The 17,371-nt window shown below is 44.5% G+C and overlaps 1 protein-coding gene across 1 annotated transcript in view; it reads right to left on the bottom strand.

Annotated features, from left to right (window-relative positions):
- ATP5PB (ATP synthase peripheral stalk-membrane subunit b) overlaps positions 1-5,923 on the bottom strand; it is a 50,059-nt gene extending 44,136 nt beyond the window's left edge. Inside the window, exon 1 of the mRNA XM_069238646.1 lies at positions 5,785-5,923. Coding sequence (XP_069094747.1) covers positions 5,785-5,812 — 28 coding nt within the window. The 5' untranslated portion in view covers positions 5,813-5,923. The remainder of the gene's footprint in view (positions 1-5,784) is intronic.
- Positions 5,924-17,371: the final 11,448 nt, after the last annotated feature.

Genomic DNA, 17,371 nt, shown 5'->3' with positions numbered 1-17,371 from the left:
ATATATATATATATATGTACACACACACACACACACACACACACACATATATACACACACCCCCATCGATAAACAAAAGGGAGCTCAGCCAACACCAGATGCTTTTAGGGGCCCAATTACTAAAGAATGTCACAAAAGTGTTTCCATGACACTTGCCCTCAGATTAGTGCAGATTTACGACTTTCATTAATTTACAAGCATTTACAGACGTAGGTCTAAAAACAATACTCCTTTGTGAACTGCATTTTTGAGTGAGCAAATGTGCATCTATATTTGCTCAAGTGAGAATCTGATATGCCTTGCAACTTCCCTTTCTCTACAACCTCTTCCCGACTCCCACATCCTAGAAAACGTTTTACTTCTGCCCTTGTCAGGAATAAGTTTCCATGTCCCACTGTGTTAGGACATTAGAAAAGAGTTGGTAAAACCCTTAAACATGCAAGTCTGGAGGTGTGCACAGATTCAAAGGGATCTCAAAGGATATCACAACTCAAGATATATCACTTCTCGCTACTTCCAGCTCCATTAGGTAGATTTGGGGAAAGGTGGAAAAATCAGGGCATTGCTAGAATATAAACTGTGCCATATTAGGACTCCTGGCATAATCAGAGAGATTTTTTTCAGGGCTCTGAATCAATGAGAACGCTGCCATAATTTGTTATCTTACTGCATCGCACCAAAGGGACAAGTGGATTCTTTTTTTTTTTTTTTTTTTTTTTTTTTTTAACAGGACATGTAGATTTATGAAGCACACTGTCCCATGGCCTAGCACAAGGTTGTACAAATAAGAATCAGGCAAATTACAGTGACAGGAAAGCCAGCTAGTAGACCCTGAAGAAAGCCTGCTGACCCTCAGCGGTATCTAGAAAGGCTGAAACATGTCAACCCACTCATGTTTTAGGCCATTATATCCAGTTACATGATTCTGTTTTTAATCTTGCCAAATGGCCTCTGATTAAAATACAGGAGGATCCAGAAGGCAATTTAAAGTTTAATATTGACACAATCCCTCCCTCCACTGAAACTGTGTCGAGCCCACCCACTCACAATAGGCGCAGTGGGTGAGGATCCAATCATGAAGCATACCACAGGTGGTACGCATGTGTGAGGAGCCTACAAAAATATCAAAGACATGCCAGGATTCCATTAGCAATCTTTAGTAGCAGAGGGATCATAGAACAAAGTTAACACTCAATTGTGTAGATAGGAATGAAATCAGGAGGCTGTAGGTACCCTTTCCATAGCCTTTCACTACCCCTTAAGTGTGATTCAACAACAGATATTAGTTTGCTAATGTGCTGGAGTCTATGGGCCTGGTTATGAGCAGCTTGTTATTTCCGACCTGTGTGTAAACCCTGTATTACGCATGGGTTGGAAACACTAAGTAAAAAGGATTTAACACATCCAATAATTATCAGATGTGTTAAATACTTCAAGCTTCTTTACATTTTGGCAAGTCAAACCTGGCAAAATTTAACAAGGGAAATGTGGACAATATTTCCAATATCATGCAGATTTTGCCATGCTATACACCAAAATCCACATGATATTTCCCCAATTACTCACAATAAGTGCAATTTAATCGCACCTGATAAATAGCGAACCCTAGGGTATTGTTATTTACCAGTAACAGGCTGTTTACTAGACAATGGCATCTGCCTACTGACACTTTAGTAACTGTTCTTACTGCAGAGTCAGAATGAGAGATGGTGTCCTGAAAATTGAGAAATGTATCCTGTTTCAAATCCATTTTAGGGCCTTTAGGTTGGGTTGATGCATTTATAGGTGAACAGTAAGGTCAACAGACCTTGACGAAAACCCACGATACCTCAACTGGGTAGGAGATACTTTTCTTTTCCTGGCACTAGCCAGGATTCAGTGCTTTGAACTACTGGGTAGAACAGAGATCTTGAAAATGTGGGGTGAGCCCATCTGGGGTCCATGGCTGCATTCCCATGGGGGTGCAAATGCCTCAGCAAAGAAATATAAATGAAGGTCACCTGGAAGTGTGACCTTTATCTGGCACGTTTCCAGGCTATCTTCATACAGACTTAGAAGTGCATAAGAAGTGTCGGCAACTGTGATCTGGAGGGACAGGGGCACGGGGATCATAGTGGGTGAAAGAGGTGGCTAAAAAGAAGAAAATATTCTGTATGCATTTTCTTTTTTTACTTCATGTAAATACATAAAATAATGCGCACCCAGTGAAATGAAAAATAAAAGCAAGTAAAATATCCTATGATTGTAGAAGCACCTTTTTAAAAAAAAAAATGTAAACTACTTCAGAATGTGGCGTTATGGCTATGGCTGATGACTTTGAAACAGGGGAACAAGGTTAGATTCCCAGGTTCTGCTTAACTTACAGTGACTCTGGGCAAATTACTTAGTCTCCCATGACTAAAAATGGTTGTGACCTTGTGTAATGTAATAAATTCATGGTAAGCTTTTCAATACCTTCAGGACAAATTTGTATTGTTTAAAACTGCAAAGACAAATGTATCCGAAGGAAATGTAAAATCTCAGTTGGTTAATGTGATCACTGCAGAGATCTGTGTGTGAGACCAGAAAGGCACAGATTTGAATCCCAATTGCTGCAGTGTGGAATATTGAAATATGTATCTATAGTGACTATGACAGAAAGCACTGTGAATATACAAGTCATTATTTTAAAATGGTACTACTACACAGTGTATGATGGGCTGCCTCAAAATTCGTTTTTTTTTTTTTTAACAGTTATCTATAGTACAGACTCAACTCAAAGGTTTTGGAGCTTTTTACATGAGCACCATATATTACACGAGGTGACAATCTTTTATGCACACAGAAATTAAATCATCTGCCTAGAATCACTGGAAGCTGAGCAGATGCTGGAACTTGAATCTGGTTTGCCAGTTCCTACGTCAGCAGCTTTGGTCGTAACACCACATCCAGAAGTAGGGTTTGAGATAAAACAAGTGATTCCAAAACATATTTTAGCAATACGTAATCAGGGTGTTCCTAGTACTAACATTTTATTAAGTTTCTCAATTACTGTAGAACTCAGCTGATAACACCCTTACACGAACTCTTAAAAATAATACATCTTAGTAACCATGAAGCTTTATGGGACTCCATCAATTAAAGGTGGTGGGAAGGCCTTTGTAATCTTTAGCTCTTTGTAACCAACCACCCTCTTCACTTTCAGGCAAAGTCACCTCAAGGTCAGCATTAACTGCTCCATGGTCAGATGTTGCTGTGAAAAGTGAGTCCAGGGGCTGGCAGGGAAGAGACAAACTGTGCTTAATTCAGATGTCGAGCCCTAATCCTTTGGGTCCCTGGGGTATCAAAGTAATGGCTCAGAAGTAGAGGAACTAAGCAGGGGCACATGTTATCATTTACAAATGAACAGATACCATTTTCTCTGAGAGATATATAGGGGCTTTTTTAAAGGACCATCCCTATCATTAAGGCAACAGGTACAGGGGACAAATGTTTAAGTGGCCATTCTACCCCAATTATGTCTGTTTTATTATGAAAAAGCAGAGAGGGGGCCCATTGACCTTGCCAGCATTAGAACCCAGGTCACCCTTGTTTTCACAGCAATCACTGCACCGATCGCAGCCACCAACATCTGAACCCTCCTCAACCAAGAACAAACAGGAGCTTTGCTCCTCCTCGACCTCTCGGCAGCCTTCGACACTGTATGCAACCGCGTGCTGATCGAAAGACTCCACCACATCGGCATCCAAGGGCACGTTCTCAAATGGATCACCTCCTTCCTCACTGGAGGAACCCAAATGATCTACCTCCCACCTTTCATCTCCGAACCAAAAAGATCACCTTTGGTTTCCCCCCAGGGGTTATCCCTTAGCCCCATGCTCTTCAATGGATATATGACCCCGCTAGCCAAAATCTTCAGATCCCCCGAACTCAACATAATTCCCTATACAGACGACTCCCAGCTCATCCTCTCACTCACTGACGACCCCTCCACCACCAGAACCAGCTTCCACAGATGCATGACAAGTGTCGCTGATTGGATGAAGAACAACTGCTTGCAGGTGAACACAGAGAAGGCAGAAGTACTGATCTTTGGCAACAGCAGCAACACATGGAATGACTCCAGGTGGCCACGAGACCTAGGACCCCACACCCATTCCCTCCGACCATGCCAGAAACCTCGGAATCATCATTGGCATCAAGCTCACCATAAAATCACAGATCAACACCGTCTCCTCTGCATTGTTCCTCATATCACACATGCAATGCAAGATCTTCAAGTGGCTACCTCTACACACAAGATGCACAGTGACTCAAGCCGTTATCACTAGCTGACTGGACTGCAGAAATGCCCTTTACAGAGGAATCGCTGCGCACCTCCTACAGAAACTTCAGACCATACAGAACGCCACAGTCAGACTCATCCTTGGCCTTCCTCAACGAATCCACATCAAATTCCACCTAAGGCAACTCCACTGGCTCTCCGTACAGAAGAGATGCCAATTCAAGTTGCTGACCTGCGCACAAGCCTCTCCACAACCGTCGAGAAGACTACGCTTTGCCTCCCTTTCACTTGCCCATACTCCCTGCATCTACCGAAGCATATGTGGAGGAGGCGCCTTATCTCACATTGTGGGAAAAACCTAGAACAGCCTCCCCACACACCTCTGGACCGTCACCTCACTTCAGGAATTCCGAATGGCCCTCAAGACCTGGCTGTTCACGGAAGCCTCCGGGACCTGCAAGCGCCTGGATATCCTATTGGGTGATTAGCCGCACTTTATAAATCCTGATTGACTGATACTTAAAAAAAAAAAAAAGGCATGAGCCCCATTTTATCTAGCGAGCATTAGGGCACCAATGCAGAAAAAGGTGGACAATATCTGGGAGCTCTTCTTTTCCTTTAAATAGGCAGTCTGTTGCAAGATTGAAAAGTGACAGCAGTGATGGCATTCTATTCAGAGCCTCAGTTATCACTAGTGTGGCAGGTGCAGTTACACTGGGGGCTAGGAGGGCAAGAGGCTCACAACACCCTATTTATACAAAGCAGTATGTTTGAGTCAATTACTGGTTTTGTTTGATGCATTCGCTGTTTTAGATGTCTCACATTTAGTGTGCAGTCTATGAGCTACAGAAAAAGTACCCACTGAATTTAGCATGGTTTCTACCGCTCCCTCAAAACGTGTCATAAAGTTTTGGGGTGGGAGCCCAACGTCCAAACATTTTGTTTAGAGGCTCAAAGCAAAAAACCTTTGAAAACCTCTAGGCTAGAAGGCGAGTTTGTTGCAAGTGAAGCAAACACAGGTCTACTTTTGAGAGCAGCGGTGGTTGGATGAACTGATCCACACTTCAGTCTGAGATGCAGATAGCTCTAATCCAACGTGAATATAAGAAATCAAGTATTGTCAATGCAGGAGATTGTGGGGATCCACTTATAAGTTAGAGTTCCCGTGGGAGACTTGGTGATCATCCTCCCGACAGGGTCTTGCAAACTCCTCTATTTAATTGTATACCTCGAGCTATCCAGGTCCCACTGCAAGTCACGAACCCATGTGGCCTAATCCAGTTAAGGAATTCCCAATTGCTCTTTTCTTACAGACTCATTTAACCGTCTCGATTAAAATGTTCTGAACTGCTTCCGGTGTATGTCCCACACAACTGCCTTCACCAGTCATTGCACCTCACGATATACTGTCATTACTATACTCCTTAAACCTATAGAGGTCTACTCCTTTGGACACTCCTTTCGCTGATCGTGAGGCCACCTCACGCTAAACTTTCACATGGGGTATTCCCATCACTCACCCGAACTGAGAGCCACCCTGGACAACATGTCTGCAAGCCTCTGGAGTGCCGCTGTCACCGCCACCCGCAAAGAGACCTCTCTACGTCCTCAATGTCCCTGAGCAAACCGGCCAAGGGGAGAGAAGATGGCGGCTGTCGAAAGCCATGGACATAGAGAAAGGACGATCGCGCTAAAAGTGTCTCTGGAGTGACTATGTCGAGTTGCCATATTGAAGTACTTTTTCTACTATTGTATCCAGTTATCCTTTAGCGATTAATAACGCCTCCTATATTTAAATATAGATTTTTAAAACGAACTATTACAAACTAATTTACATATGTAACATAGTGATATCTATAAAAGAAATTGAATGTCAGTTTCGTAACGAATTGATAAAACAGCGCAAAGAATGCGCCGTATACCCTCGTGCAGTGAACCTTGGTATTGACCTCAGTTTTGTATCGTCGTCCCTCTTTCTTTTAGTTCAACTGAATATACTGCGGCGATTCAACGAGACAAATGAGCCCTAGGTATCTTCTACGAAAAGTGGGATCTTTCTTGTTAGTTGAAACATTCTGGTAATTAAAATTCAATTTTAGAAAAATAACAAGGATGTGAGCAAGCAAATATTGGATTGTAAGTCTTATCAAAATGGGTTTTGTTCTTATGAATTGAAATCGCAGAGTTTCATTTTAGTAATGCTATTTTCTGAAAAATACAAATTAATTATTCTCAAAAGTATATCGAATATCATTCTTGTTTGGTGGTGAATTTATCAGTCCAGATCAGACGTATTTTGAAACAAGCAATGATAAAGCTGATAGGTCTCACTTTTAAAAGACATTGACTGCCTAAATATTCTGATTGTCCTTGGAGCCAGCTCCGCGTTTGTAGACATACAACAACATCGAGCTTGCACCTCTGACACAGTATGACAAGGATGGTGCTTGTATCAAACTGCCTCTGCCACAGATGCGAAAGAGGAGCTTGCCTGCTAGGTATATCCTGGTACTGACACGCAGTGCCCGCGATGCAGCTTGGCTGTCTCTGATGCTGATCCTGAATCCTTCCTCTACCCATCACACAACCAATAATTGCCTTCAGGACCCAGACCGTCTTCCCCGCTACATCTTAACTAGCTGTGCGAGGAGGGTTTGCACAATAGATCTGGCAGAGGATGCTCCCACAATTTTGTCAGCAGTATAGGTAGTTACAGATAGGAGTGTACCAACACAATCACAAAACCATGGTTTAATTGTTTATCTACTTTACCATCTATGTAATGCTAGATACCATGCTCTCTCTCATTTGCCTAATAATCGCAGCTCATTTTTTGATGCAAGAATAAGACTGTTACAGTAAATGCTCTAAAATACATTTTCTTGTGTCTAATCTTGGGTAGTCTAAGTGACAATGAAAGGGTAGATCTGTTTCCATGATTTACATGGGAATCTGACTAGTCATGTTTGAGGTTGCAAAACCCACATGTGTTTAGGGGTTCAGGTGGGGCACTGTGAGCTAGCTAGGAATTGTATCAACATTTCCCGATGCTATATGCGGACTAAGACCCTATATCCCACGTTTATATTGACCAAATACACAGTCATATTTAATTCTTTGGATCAATATAGCATATTTGATGTATGGTTTGCTCAATGCTTTTTGCAGATATTGAACAGCATCAGCAAGAAAAAGGTTGTTGCTGATGCTGAACAGCATGAATGAAAATGGCCGGCCCCGTATACACACCCATGCGTGCATCGTGAGGGTGAGGCAAACAATTTTTAGGTCTTCCCTGAGACAGTGCATGCGCTGTCACTGAGATCTATTGTTATTTAAAAAAATCTTAAAAGGGCTTAGAGCCCACCCTTTGTTTACCATTGACTGGCTTATTTGTCACTCTCATTTTTTGTTTTTGATATGTTAAAGATGACAGCTGATTTCATTTTGCTGGTTTCCCTAGGCAAATCAGACAGCTTTGGGAGCATTTTTTTCACATTGTTAGATTCAGCACACACATAGCACAGCAGCTTTGTATACAACCCACCACTCACTGTTGCTTATTATCATAGTAGTGGTATTTAGTCATGCTCAAATTGTCACTCACTTGCTCAGCACAGTTGTCTTTACTCAAATACCCAGTTTTTGTTCCTTGCTGCTGCTTCGTTTAAATGCTGCTGTTTTATTTTATGTATTTATTTTAGCACTAACACAACCAAAGGTGTTGGAGAGCTTTACATAAGCACCAGTTACATTACACAAGCTCACAGGTATTTTCAGGCATGCGGAGATTACATAATTTCACCAGACTCGGGGGATGTTGAACCAACAACTGGGCTCGAACCTCGTTCCCAGTTCCAAAGTTAGCAATATTGCTCATAAGGCCACATCCCCTCCCACGAAAAGTTCAATCCACTCTTTGTCAAGAACAACCACTCAAACCCCCATGCTTACTTCAACTACACCACTTTTCATCACAGTTGATTCAGAGGAATCCAACTTTAAAAAAAATCCTGGGTACCACTAGCTAAAGCTTGTCATTAGACTCCAGCAAATATCCTTTATTGACAGGTCACCAGTATGTCTGCTCTGCCATGAGGCTTGCCTCCCTAGCCCTCCCTAGCCCTACCAGCATTTCACAGATCAGTCACTACTAGCCTCTCGGCTCTGGCACCAGGCTGGCCAATAAATAGTACCTCATACTCTTGTCGGAGGCAGAGATTTAGTGCTTCAGTTCACCTTGCATGTTTTTATCTCCAGTGACTTCCAATGAGACCAGTTCTTGGAAAAAAAACAAGATCAAACCCTGGAGGGAAAACGTCAGGCTGTGCAGGTCAACCTGTCTCTTGGTGCTAGCTCTACTCTGCTTCAAGGTGCCCCCTGTTTTGCCTCACAGAATCTGTGCAGCATCTGGGCTCTGCCTCGCAGCTGGGCATTGGACTTCTAGCGCTGTTTCACAAATAACTCCATAGGTTCAGATGCAGTCTCTTGCCTCTCACAGGACGAGTATAGCACATGGATTCAGCAGGTTTTTTTGCAGGTTTTTTTCAGCAGCCAGAATTCGTATTAGGAGCTTTACATGAGCACCAATTACATATACACAAGGTCACAATTAATTTTAGACACTGGGATATTAAGTGATTTGCACAGAATCATAGGATGCTGAGCCGATGCCCAGACTCAAACCTGGTTCCCCAGTTCCAAAGCTGGCAACTCTGGTCATAACCCCACATCCTCTCCCCTGACTTACAAGCCTCATTTCAGACAGCCATGCAGGGTGCAATGCCATGCTATAGGAAGAACAAAAAATGCAAAGGAAGGAATTCTTGAATTAATCATAGCCACTTTTTTTTTAGTGCATTCCAAGACATCCAGGCCTTTCAAAGGCAAATTTTATGTGTAACTATGAGAAATTAGGCTGTTGGTTGAGGGGGCGCAAATCTCACTGAAGCAACAACCACAATCCTTGTCAGGGCGAAACACCAAAAGTCACTAAATTAGGATGTGCTTAACCCTCTTGTAGCTTGGCACAACAGTAGTAAAACTTAACTTAGAGGCAATGTGTAAAGTATTTATGCAACACTTATAAAGTAATAAAGTAAAAACACAACACAAGAAAAATCCAACACCAACTTAGAAAAATAGAGTACATTTTTATAAGTCAGTTGACACCGGAACAACAAAAATCCAATAAGTAAAATCAGAGGTATGAATTTGTAAAGTTTGAAGAGAAAAATGGCACCTTAAACATCAAAGTGCCAACTTCAGACATCTAGTTGCGCAAGACTGGAACAAAGCCGAAAGTTAGGGCCAACTGCATTGGAGCATGGGTCGGATGCATAAAATTGGTTGGCCGCGGTCTCCACTTACCTTCGGACATAGAAGAAAGATTGAAGAAAAATGTCTGAGAAGGTAGAGTTCAGTGGGGCAAAGCAGCTACTAGTGTCGTCGGAGGAAGTGTCATCGTCAGGGAGCTACTGGATGATGTCATTGTGAAGATTTTTACCTTCAGATTTTATCTCTTTTCTGGAAGTCAAAAATCTCCAGCAGGCCAAAGCTGCAGGTTGTAGCCGACGAGGGTTCCTCAAGGCCAGATACCCGAAGAGCTGCTGAGCAAGATTTGCAACTGCAGAGAAGAACGTAGCAGGAGCTGTCACCCACACATTTTATAAACAGAGCAGCACTTTGCTTGCTGTTATTAACACTACAGGTGTATTATGCTGTCAACTAGCAACAACTGTTTGATCTTTAATAAGAATAATAATTTCTTACTGTTCTGTTTTTCTTCACATGAAAATACCAGTCCTGAATATGATCTCATGGATTCATACCACCTGAGACTGAAATGTGGACGAACAACCTGTCTATCTCAGATCATTTATGTCACCTCAACAAGTCTTGTCTTAATTATTAAGATGGTCATTGTTCTGTTGTTGTAAGAGAGTAGATTTCCAGTACATTGTCATATTGTCAGAGTCACCAGATCCTTGGTGTCTGTGCACGTTCCCAACACTTCCACCACAAGACAGCTCCAATACTCTGATTAGAATTCTCACAGAGTCTAAGAGAGTCCAAGTGGGGAAAAGGGGATTAGGAAGGGAACAGCTGGGAAGGAGACCTGTAGGAAGCAAAAAGGTTAAAACAAACAATATCAAAATTACATCATATGAATACCAATACTAGGCTATGACTCTAAACATTGTCATTCTGAAAACATGGACAACCTAAGCATAGCCTTAAAATGAATAGGCTTCAAGATGACTGAATACCTGTGAGGGAATCAAGAAAGGTTAAATTCAATTTTCAAGTTCAAGAATTATCATTTACATGAGGATCAGGAAAGAATCTGAATGATTTCTAAACTATCAAATGAATCGTGTTTGAGGAACATATTAGGAACACACAACATTACATCTAGAAACCTGGTTCTTTGTTCTCTCAAATTGGTGGAACATGACTTGGGCACATTGCAGATCTTTACATAGGTAGTAAAAATACCATAGGTTGATTGTGCACCATGAAAAACACAAATTAGATTCGAGAAATAAATCACGCGACTTGCCAACTCAAAAAGCCACCAAGTAAATGCCTTAAAATAGTAGCGCGTAATGAACACCGTGATTTTAAGCACCAGAAATGAATCGCGCATCTTGCTGATTCGAATGCCACCATGTAATTGGCAAGGAATGGTAGCGCACAATGAATAACATGAATTAAACACGAGAAAACGAATCGCCCGTCTTGCCGATTCGAATGCCACCATGCAACTGTCAAGGAATGGTAGCGCACAATGAATATCAAGGGTTAAAGCACAAGAGAACGAATTGCGCGTCTTGCCGATTCGAATGCCACCATGTAATTGCCAAGGAATGGTAGTGCACAATGAATAACATGAATTAAGTACGAGGAAAGAATTGCGCGTCTTGTTGATTCGAATGCTACTTTTGCTGTTAGCGTGAAAATGTACCTGGGTCGTGTCAAAATAACCCGCATGGGCGAGCGTGCGTCGAAAAAGGTAAGCGATGTGTCGATTTCTCACCCGCAAGCGAGGTCGTGCGTTATTTCTCCATCTGCGGTCCGATTGACGTGCGTCATTTCTTTCCCTGCATGGAGAGATGCATCGATCCGGGAAAAAAAACACCTCGGGACCTGGCAGGCTTGCGTTGTTTTTCCCGGCCCAGCGATGTTGCGTTGTTGCAGCCTCCGTCAGTGATGATGAGCGTTGTTTCTCCAACCGCATGCGTTGATTTCACAGCCACGCTGCAAGCGATGTGTCGATTTTAGCCACGGAGCCAGTGGCACTTGGTTTCTTTAGCCACTCTCGGAGGTTGCGTCTGAAATTTCCCAGAACGGCGATCTGTGCGTGGATTTCCAACCTTGGTCCACTAGATTCACCTGTCAAGGTCCCAGGAACTGGATAGGGCAACACTTGGCAGGGCAGGATTCTCAGCAGAGGCTCCAGGTGCTGGCAGAGAGAAGTCTTTGCTGCCCCTGAGACTTCAACAAGAGGAGGCAAGATCAGTTTCAAGCCCTTGGAGAGTTCTTCATAAGTAGGAATGCACACAAAGTCCAGTCTTTGTCCTCTTGCACAGGCAGAAGCAGCAACTGCAGGATAGCTCCACAAAGCACAGTCTCAGGCAGGGCCGCTCTTCTTCCTCAGCTCTTCAGCTCTTCTCCAGGCAGAGGTTCCTCTTGGTTTCCAGAAGTGATCTAAAGTCTGTGGTTTTGGGTGCCCTTCGAATACCCATTTTGCCCTTTGAAGTAGGCTTACTTCAAAGAAAAGTTTCTCTTGTTTGTGAAATCCTGCCTTGCCCAGGCCAGGCCCCAGACACACACCAGGGGGTTGGAGACTGGATTGAGTGAGGGCAAGCACATCCTTTCAGGTGTGAGTGACCACTCCTTACCTCCCTCCTAGCACAGATGGCTCATCAGTATATGGAGGCTACTCCCCAGCTCCCTTTGTGTCACTGTCTAGAGAGAGGTGCAAACAGCCCAACTGTCAAACTGACCGGGACAGGGAATCCACAAACAAGCAGAGTCACAGAATGGTTTAAGCAAGAAAATGCTCACTTTCTAAAAGTGGCACTTTCAAACACACAATCTTAAAATCAACTTTACTAAAAGATGTATTTTAAAATTGTGAGCTGAGAGACCCAAACTCCACGTCTGTCCACTCCCAAACAGAATCTACACTTTAATCATATTTAAAGGCAGCCCCCATTTTAACCTATGAGAGGGATAGGCCTTGCAACAGTGAAAAACGAATTTAGCAGTATTTCACTGTTAGGACATATAAAACACGTTAGTATATGTCTTACCTTAAGCATACACTGCACCCTGCCCATTGGGCTACAAAGGGCCTACCTTAGGGGTGTCTTACATGTAAGAAAAGGGAAGGCTTAGGCCTGGCAAGTGGGTACACTTGCCAAGTCAAATTGGCAATTTAAAACTGCACACACAGACACTGCAGTGGCAGGTCTGAGCCGTGTTTACAGAGCTACTATTGTGGGTGGCACAACCAGTGCTGTAGTCCCACTAGTAGCATGTGATTTACAGGCCCTGGGCACCTCTAGTGCACTCTACTAGGGACTTACCAGTAAATCAAATATGCCAATCGTGGATGAACCAATTACATACACATTTTGTATAGGAGCACTTGCACTTTAGCACTGGTTAGCTGTGGTAAAGTGCCCAGAGTAACAAAAACAGCAAAAACAGAGTCCAGCACACATTAACTACCTGGGAAACAGAGGCAAAATGTTAAGGGAAACCACGCCACGGATGAAAAGTCTAACAATGAGTTATACACTTAGGGGGTCATTCAGACCCCGGCGGGCGGCGGGAGCCGCCCGCCTGGAGGGAACCGCCATATGGTCGCTCCGCGGTCGAAAGACCGCGGAGGCCATTCTGGCTTTCCCGCTGGGCTGGCGGGCGACCGCCAGAAGGCCGCCCGCCAGCCCAGCGGGAAACCCCTTCCCACGAGGAAGCCAGCTCCGAATGGAGCCGGCGGAGTGGGAAGGTGCGACGGGTGCAGTTGCACCCGTCGCGGATTACAGTGTCTGCTGAGCAGACACTGAAATCCTTTGTGGGGCCCTCTTACGGGGGCCCTGCAGTGCCCATGCCCCAGGGGCCCCACGACACCCCATACCGCCATCCTGTTCCTGGCGGGCGAACCGCCAGGAACAGGATGGCGGTATGGGGTGTCGAAATCCCCATGGCGGCGCAGCAAGCTGCGCCGCCATGGGGGATTCCCAGGGCAGCGGAAAACCGCCGGGAGACCGCCGGTTTTCCTGTTCTGACCGCGGCCAAGCCGCCGCGGTCAGAATGCCCTGCGGGGCACCGCCAGCCTGTTGGCGGTGCTCCCGCATCCCCGGCCCCGGCGGTCCTTGAGCGCCGGGGTCGGAATGACCCCCTTACTGTGTTAATCCCTCGTTCATTTTAGACTTTGCGTACTCATACCTTAAATCAGCATCTAACAGTTGCCTAACAAATCATGAGCAACTCATCTTTGCAGCTGAGAACATTTCAGTTAGATAATGCAATACTCTGAATCCTGTAACACTTCTGCTAATGCCTAATGGGGAAGGTATTGATGATGGAGACAACAAATGTGACCATGACTGTATTAATGTGAGAGAATAAAAAATTTCTTAGCTACCGTAAAGGAAAATTTCAATTCTATTAAGGACTCGGAGGCGAGGAGTTCTTCTACTCTTTATTCTAGCAGTGCTCTTCAAAGCCAGACATTTGCATCATCAAAACTGTGTCTATTTTGGGAAACATCCTTAAAAACGTGTCCTTAAGGACGCAGACGATTCCCACGCAAGCGTAACCACACTTGCCTGAACAATGCATGGCTTTTCCTGTGCCTAAACCAAGCATGTGATGAACTACACATGTGTGGTTAAGGCACAGAAAAAGCCATGCGTTGTTAGGGAGAGGAAGCAGAGGACGCTTTGAGGTAAGTGGGGCAGGGGTGGGGGTGGATTAAGGGATTGGGGTGGATGGGGAGTCGGGCTATATTTTTTAAGGGATTAGGGAGGGGGGTCAGGGTATTTTTTTCAAGAGGAGAGGGTGGGAATTTTGGACATTTTGTTTATTTAGGGTTTAGGGTGGGGGGCAGGGTAGTTTGTTTTTACGGCTCAGGTCGGGTGGGGGGTCGTGGTAGTTTACTTTTTTGGGAATGGTTGGGGTATTTTTTTTTTAGGGCCCAGGGCAGTTTAGTTTTATGAGGCGGAGTGGGGGGATCGGGGTAGTTTGTTTTTACGGTTGAGGAAAGGGGTGGGTGTTGGGGTACTTTAGTTTATAGGGGTGGGGGATAGGATAGCATTTCTTTTAGGGCTCAGAGTAATTTAGGTATTAGGGGTAGGGGCAGGTTTGGGCCTCAGGGTGGGTGGGGAGGGGTTGCATGGCAGAACCATGCATGCCGTTTCACATGCATTTCCACACATGCCTTTACTAGGCATGCTTTTACAACGAAAACATGGTTCTGACCTCGTTGTTAAGGCATGCGTTGTTCCAGCATGCTTGGTTCCATCATACAACCCTTCATTTCCCATGGGACCTTCGGAGACTGTGTACAACATAATGTCCAATCCTGTGATAGCTTCGCCCTTCAAAGCCTCTCCATGACGCTCTGTCTCCCTCTTTCTTCCTGTGAAGGCAGTAGTCTCAAACGACTCTAATTCCTGTTTAGAAGACTCCAAACCTGCAGTTCAGGAAATAATCCCTTAAAGACCATGCCACTCTATGCACTATACAACAAGTATGAGCAGAAATATAACACTACATTAATGAAACTAGCCTCTTCACATACCTATATAAGGTGACAAAAATTTAAGCTGTTGAACCATGTTACTTATGAGTAAAAAGGGTGTTCCAGCCAAGATTATGATACTATACCTGTATCGGGAGGGAGCAGTAACCTGACTGGGTGGGCCAATCCTCGCCTCCGAGTCCTTAATAGAACTGAAACTTTCTGTTACAGTAACTAGGGCATTTTACATTCTATGTCAGGACCAGAGTCGAGGATTAGGCTGGTTCAAAGCTTCCCAACTACAAGGGACACTGGACGCGGGGCCTGTTCGAAGTAGAAATTCTGAAATGTAGAATCAGAAGAACAGTCTGCTGCCTTGAGAATATCGTTTAAACGGGCTCCCACTGAGAAAGCTTTTGAGGCCATGGCCCCCCTTATGAAATGAGCTCGAAAGGACGATGTGTCAATGCCCGCTTCCTGCAAGGCCCATATGACCCACCTAGCCATGGTTGGAGACAACACCACTTTATGAGATGTAGTGAGGGCAATAAGGAAACATCTCTCCCCCTGAGGACAAAACGTCTCTGTCATAAGCTTGTAAACTTTCAAAATCTTAACCACACAGAGCTTAGGCATTTCAGGAAAGTCGTGGTAAGATAGTAACTTGGAATTGTTTTTTGTTCTTTGAAAAATGTAGAATGTCACCCGCTCAGGGTAAATATTCTACCTGTTAGCTCCAAAGGATGCATGTCCAAGACCCTGCGGCAAGATACCAGGCATAGCAAAGTAGCTAGCTTAGCCGAAAGCTGCTTGCAAGATAAATACTTACTAGATGGCCAAGATTTGAACAGGTGAAGCACTTTATTAACATCCCCAAGGGTGTGGTATCTAGTTCGAGGAAGAGTAGATAATCTAACTCCCCTCAGCAGTTTACAGATTAAAGGATGTTCCCCTACCAGGCGAATGACCCGCCAATATAGCCGACCGGAAGTTGTTGACTGCTCTGTTAGCTAGATCTTCCGAGCCTAAGGAGGCCAGACAATTTAGGATATGGTCAATGTCCAACCCCACCGAATCCAGTTGCCTTGAATGACACAAACCTAGCCGTCTAACCCAGGAGGAGCGGTAGCGTCTGGTGGTGCTGTCTGCCCAGGATTTCCCAAGAAGCACTGAAGTCTTTCGCAAAATCCCTGGGACCATCCATCGTTCTCTGTAATCCTCCAACCCATAAGATTGAGAGACTCTTGTAGGACTAAATGGTGCTGGTTCCCCGACGGATCCCGGAATAGCTCGGGAAAGAGAAGTAGATGGATTGGGAAATCCCAAGAAAGTGCCCTCAGAACTGGAAACCAAACTTGAGATTTTCGAATCAGGATATTCACTACTACATTAGTCTTTTGTCACCAAATCTGAATTGAAAGTTTCATAATCATGGTGAAAGGGGGAAATACCTAGCCAATTTCCATGTTCCAATCCTGAAGGAAGGCATCTGTCACCACTGCCTTGAAATCAGGCCTTCAAATGTAGTACCTGTCCAATTGATGTTCTAGGCAGGATGAATGGACTCCAAATGTCCTGAAGCTCTGAAAAAAACACACAAGGGTGTAGCCGCCATAGGCTGGACTCCCACCAATGGTGAGAATGTCAGTCCTCCACCTGGTTGGCTGTCCCTGGGAGATGTTCTACCGTGACCGAGATGTGACGGTCCTGGCAGTAGGTCCAGAAGTCCTTGGCTAGGTCAGACTTTTGGACCTTGTCCCACCTAAATAATTGATGTAGTGAACCACCGCCACATTGTCCATCTTAAAGGAGGAGGCAACATTGTGTTTTGTCCTTGGTCCAGCATTTGAGTGCAAATCAGTTTCAAGCAGTTTATGTGGAGCGCTAGTTCCTCTGGTAAAGAAAGTGCTGCATCGGGCCCCCCTACCCAGAGAGACTGGCATCTGACTCTTTCTCCAGGTCCTGTTGGGAGCTGAAAATTGCCGTCCCATTCCAAGCCTCCATGTGTGCAATCCACCAGCGAAGTTCCTCTTTGGCTTCTTCCGAGAGACGGACAGACTGTGAGTAAGTTAGGCCCTTGCAGAGACTAAATATTTGAGGCTTTGCAATGCCCGATAGTGGAAAAGGCTGGGGAATTTGGCCTGTATGGAGGATGACAGGAGGCCCACCACACGGGCTATCTTCTTTAAGTAACAGGAGGGTCTGGCCAGTGTTCTGCAGAGTTTGTGCTTGATCCGTGACAACTTTTGGGATGGGAGGCTCAGGGTGGCTGCCACTGAATCCACCAAAATCACAGAAAGTGGATTGACCGGGTTGGGATAAGAGACTTCTCTCTGTTGATTATGAACCCT

This window comes from Pleurodeles waltl, chromosome 6, assembly GCF_031143425.1.
Source record: "Pleurodeles waltl isolate 20211129_DDA chromosome 6, aPleWal1.hap1.20221129, whole genome shotgun sequence".
Taxonomy (NCBI): domain Eukaryota; kingdom Metazoa; phylum Chordata; class Amphibia; order Caudata; family Salamandridae; genus Pleurodeles; species Pleurodeles waltl.
The sequence above is the reverse complement of the archived record's forward strand: the minus strand, read 5'-3'. Positions and strand labels throughout refer to the sequence as shown.